This window comes from Hylobates moloch, unplaced genomic scaffold, assembly GCF_009828535.3.
Source record: "Hylobates moloch isolate HMO894 unplaced genomic scaffold, HMol_V3 SCAFFOLD_4853, whole genome shotgun sequence".
NCBI classification, from domain to species: Eukaryota; Metazoa; Chordata; class Mammalia; order Primates; family Hylobatidae; genus Hylobates; species Hylobates moloch.
Genome location: NW_026657128.1, coordinates 1 through 5150, shown reverse-complemented (window position 1 = coordinate 5150; position 5150 = coordinate 1). Strand labels below are relative to the sequence as shown.

At 39.9% G+C, this 5150-nt stretch overlaps 1 protein-coding gene across 1 annotated transcript; it reads left to right on the top strand.

Moving 5' to 3' along the window:
* Window positions 1-23: 23 nt before the first annotated feature.
* LOC116465383 (probable cation-transporting ATPase 13A4) lies at window positions 24-4816 on the top strand. Its single transcript, XM_058435286.1, has 3 exons — window positions 24-517; window positions 3600-3763; window positions 4564-4816. Exons 1-3 carry the CDS (start codon window positions 397-399, stop codon window positions 4717-4719), a joined length of 441 nt encoding a protein of 146 aa, XP_058291269.1. The 5' UTR covers window positions 24-396; the 3' UTR covers window positions 4720-4816.
* The last annotated feature ends 334 nt before the right edge of the window (window positions 4817-5150 follow it).

Genomic DNA, 5150 nt, shown 5'->3' with positions numbered 1-5150 from the left:
TTATTTATTTATTTATTTATTTATTTATTTATTTATTTATTTTTAGAGACAGAGTCTTGCTCTGTTGCCCAGGCTAGAGTGCAGTGGCAGGATCATAGCTCACTTCAGCCTTGAACTCCTGGACTTGAGATCCTCCTGCCTAAGCCTTCTTTGTAACTGGAACTGCAGGCATGCACCACTGTGCCTTGCTTTAGGTTGTATATTTTTATAATTTTGCTTTAAGACTTTTTTTTTTTTTGCACCCAGTTTGTTCAAACCACAATCTCAGGTCTCAACAATGCTGATTATCTTTTTCAAATCCCCTTTTGAATTGTTCAGTTCTTAAATCGTGTGTGGGGTGGGATTTGAGTTTTCTTAAGTGCTGTCGTTATTTATTATTTATTTTTATTTTTTGAGATGGAGTCTTGCTCTGTCACCAGGCTGGAATGCAGTGACACGATCGCGGCTCACCGCAACCTCCGCCTCCCGGGTTCAAGCGATTCTCCTGCCTCAGCCTCCCAAGTAGCTGGGACTACAGGTGTGTACCCCCACGCCCAGCTAATTTTTGTATTTTTAGTAGAGATAGGGTTTCACCATGTTGGCCAGGATGGTCTCAAACTCCTGACCTCAGGTGATCCTACCGCCCTGGCCTCCCAAAGTGCTGGGATTATAGGCATGAGCCCCCACGCCCAGCCAGTGCTTTATTTATTTATTTATTTATTTATTTATTTATTATATATTTTTTTGAGATGGAGTCTCACTGTGTTGCCAGGGCTGGAGTGCCGTGGTGTGATCTCGGCTCGCTGCAACCTCTGCCTCCCGGGTTCAAGTGATTTTCCTGCCTCAGCCTCCCAAGTAGCTGGGATTACAGGCACACAACACAACGCCTGGCTAATTTTTATATTTTTAGTAGAGACAGGGTTTCACCATGTTGGCCAGGATGGTCTCGATCTCTTGACCTCATGATCCGCCTGCCTCGGCCTCCCAAAGTGCTGGGATTATAGGTGTGAACCACCGCACCTGGCCTGCTTTATTTTTAAAGCAGGTTTCATCTGTCTCCAGCAGCTTCTTGACTTCTCTAGTCATGCTCTCTGATTGCTCCTCCTGATCTTTTCCTGTCCAGTGTCTCCGATTTCTTAGACAGGTGGTTAGATTTTTCTGTCAGATGATTGGAGCTCAGGCCTGGGCTGTTTATCCCGAACACTGGATCTCTCACAGGTGGTAGAGGGCAAAAAGCAGACAGGCTGTCAGGGGCCTGCTGTGGAGCATGGAGGAAGCCTATGAGCGCTCAGGGCTCCCTGTATCCTTCCAGCCTCAGGTAGCTCCTTCCCACCACTTCAGCTCTTTTGAGGATCTTCTACGTAGTTTGGTAGGAACCTGGGAGAAGCTATGTTAAGGATAGCCAGCCAGATGTTATGTGATTAATTTTTAATGGTTGCTCTAGGCATCACAACATACATACCTCTCCTTTCAAGAAGCCTTATAACCAGGCATGTCTCTTGCTTTCTCTTCTTTATGTTATTATTGTCATAAGTATGACATATGTTGAAACCCCCCACCAGATAATATGATAGTCTTTACTTTCAACAGGGAAGAGTTAAAGAACATGAGTAAAGAAAATTAGACTTTTATATTTACCCAGATCATTATCATTTCTGTTTCAATGTTTTCATTCCTTCAGTTACAAGTTAACATCTGGTATCATTTCCTTTCAATCTGAAGAACCCTGTAGCTTTTGTTGTTGTTTATTTTTTGAGCATGTCCACTGTCAACAAATTATCTTCAATTTTCATTCATCTGATAAAGTCTTTATTTCTCCTTTATTCCTGAAGGATATTTCTAGAAGCTATAGGAGTCAGAGTTGACACTTCAAAGTGAAAGATGAAGTCAGCACTTCAAAGATGTTGTTCTACTATTTTCTTCTCTCCATATTTTTGATGAGAAATCTGTGATAATTTGAGTTATTGTTTTCTTATATGTAATGTAAGCCGTTTTCTCTAACTGCTTTTTTTGTTTATTTTTGATTTTTAGCAGTTTGATTACTATATGTCTGGTTGTGATTCTCACTAAGTTTATCTTGTTTGGAATTCACTGAGCTTCTTGAATCTGTAAATTTAAGTGTTTTATCATACTTGGGAAAATTTCTCCTATTATTTTGTCAATTTTTTTTCTTTTTCAACCTTTTTTCCTCTCCTTCTTGGACTCTAATGACATGAATATGAATTATTTTGATAGATTTGAGTCTGTTCACTAAAATGATTTTTTCTCTCTGCTCTTCAAGGTTGTATAATTTCCATTGATCTATTCTGCTATTGAGTACATTCAGTGATTTTTTTAAAATTTCAAGTATTATATTTTTTAATTCTAAAGTATCCATTTGGTTTTTTCCCAGTTTATATTTTCTTGTTGAGAACTTCTATCTTTCCACTTATTTCAAGAATATTAACAGTTACCACATGAAGGGGGCTTACAATAGCTGCTTTAAAAACCATTATCTGATACTTCCAACATCTAGGCTATCTATGGATTGGCAACTGTTGTGGCTTTTCTTGAGAATTGGCCAGATTTTCCAGATTTTTCATATTGAATATCCCGAACATTTTGAATATTATGTTATGAAACTTTGAATCCTGTTAAAATCTTCTGGAGAATGCTGAGAGTTTTCTTGTTTGTTTGTTTTGGCTAGCAATCAACCATAAGTTCTATCTTTCTTGTTGTAGGTGGCAGTTTCAATCTTAGCTAAAATATAAAATCTTTTGCTGTGATGTTTGGGTCTGCCTCACTCAGAGGTTACTCTCACTAATGGGGGGTGATTTATATCATAGTTCAATTCCTGAAGTTTTTGTTGTCTTTTTTTGGACCTGGTCCAGACACACACAGCTCTAGGCTGAACTTGGGACTTACGTAATTCATATACTGAATTAGTTCCCGTGTCTGGCTGTCTCCTTTCCAGGATTCCGCCCATGCCCTTTAGCCTACAAGGGTCCCTCTTCCTGGCTCTTCTGGCCAGAAAGACGGAGTGTCTTTTGGAGTTCTACTGCCCAAACAGCTTTTTAACTGAGGCCCACATGCCAGTCAAATATGGAATAGGGAAGAGAAAAAATGCCGAGAAACTCATCCCCTTGTAAGTTGCTTCTCCAAATTTGACTCCCTCCCGCTGTCTGCCTGCTTTTGTTTACTTTTCAAAGTCCTTGGGGAGTTGCTTCTTGGTTTTTGTTCATAGTTTTCCATTGTAATCAGTGGGAGAGAGAGATCCTAGTGGGCTTACTCCATTTTGCCTGGAAGTGGAACCACCAGATACTCTACTAAACCAGAGGATTTGCCTAAACATTTGCAAAGCTGCTAACAAATGATGAAAATAGATTTGAATTTTGCTTTTTTATTTTTACCCCCTGTCTGGCAAAAATACACTGGTAGATCATGAAGTAACCTGACGAAAAGCAGTAAGAACCAGAAAAGGATCATGGAGTCACAGAAGGTCAGGGCTGAAAAAGATATTAGAGATCATTTCTCTTCACACCTGAAATAAGGACTGAACTCCTTGCCCTGGTTTTCAAGGCTCTGCATGAATTAATTCAATCTTGTCAACCTCATCTTGAGATACTCCTCCTTTCCTCTAGGTGACAATCTTCAGACTGCAATAACAGTGGCCAGAAAATCTGGAATGGTTTCTGAAAGCCAGAAGGTCATTCTCATTGAGGCAAATGAAACCACCGGGTCCTCATCAGCATCTATATCTTGGACATTCGAAGAAGAGAAGAAACACATTACATATGGGAATCAGGTACTCCTGAACACAGACCTTCTGCCACATTATCAATGTATCTCACAGTGTTGGTGACTGAGCAGCTTTGACTTAGAGTCAACATATGCTTCCAAATGTCTAGCACTCATGCTTTTGAATGAACTCAATTACATTGGTTTTTCCATACTTTTCATATGGAGATTGAAGGTATAGTGCTTTCCTGTGTGCTGGAAATAATCCATCTTTTAACCTTAAAAAAGTGGTTGTCCCTATATGAGAAAGAATATAGTGAGTGGAGCTGAATCCATTTTCTCCCTTTCCCCTTGCTTGTCAGTCACCCCACTGGGTTCAAAGGGGATCTAGTCGTTGGGAGAGATGCTGCTCTGTGTATCAGAAAATCAGACTATGTTTTCAGGGTGAGAAAAAGTTTCATTCATTTATCTCCAGTCTGTCAGTATTCTATCTCCATTGTGTCCTTGTAGAACAATATTAGTTCCCTAAGTATGAAAAAATAGTAAGTTCCCATTTCAGGGAGAAATTTGTTAAGCTGCAGTGCTTTTGTATTTTACACTTGATATGTGTGAAATGTGCTCTTCTCTGGGACTCACCAAGATCAAATCACGATGAAAACAGGACATGAGTAAGTGTTATGCTCCTACTCACTAGTTGTCTGTGATGTGCAAAGATTGATCCAGCAAAAACAATGCTTCTCTGAGGAATGAGAGTGACTTTTACAGATAGATCCTGGTCTGTCTTCATTATCTTCTCTCAGATATGCTTGTGGTTCTAACCACTCTGTCAAATGAAAGAGTCTAAAGTAACTGTGTCTTGCTTTGTAGGACAATTACATTAACATCAGGGATGAAGTCTCTGATAATGGCAGAGAAGGAAGTTACCATTTTGCCCTAACTGGAAAATCCTGTCATGTTATAAGTCAGCATTTCAGCAGCCTACTGCCAAAGGTAGGTTGTAAGAGGGTGACAATCTCCCTGTGAAAATGCTGATGATGTCACTTACAGAGCCTGATCCTAAATTATTTCAAATCTTGAGACAGGTAAAATATACTCAGTGAGTTTTCTGTATCTTAAGAGAGACAGATTTTTTTTTTTTTTTGATCTTAAGAGAGACAGATTTTTTTTTTTTTTTTTTTTTTTGAGACGGAGTCTCGCTGTGTCACCCAGGCTGGAGGACAGTGGCGCGATCTCAGCTCACTGCAAGCTCCGCCTCCCGGGTTCACGCCATTCTCCTGCCTCAGCCTCTCCGAGTACCTGGGACTACAGGCGCCCGCCACCACGCCCGGCTAATTTTTTTTGTATTTTTAGTAGAGATGGGGTTTCACCGTGGAGAGACAGATATTTTTGCAGAGGATACTATTGTCCCATTTCCTACTAGGTTTGAAATAAATAAACTTGATTAGTCAATTTTC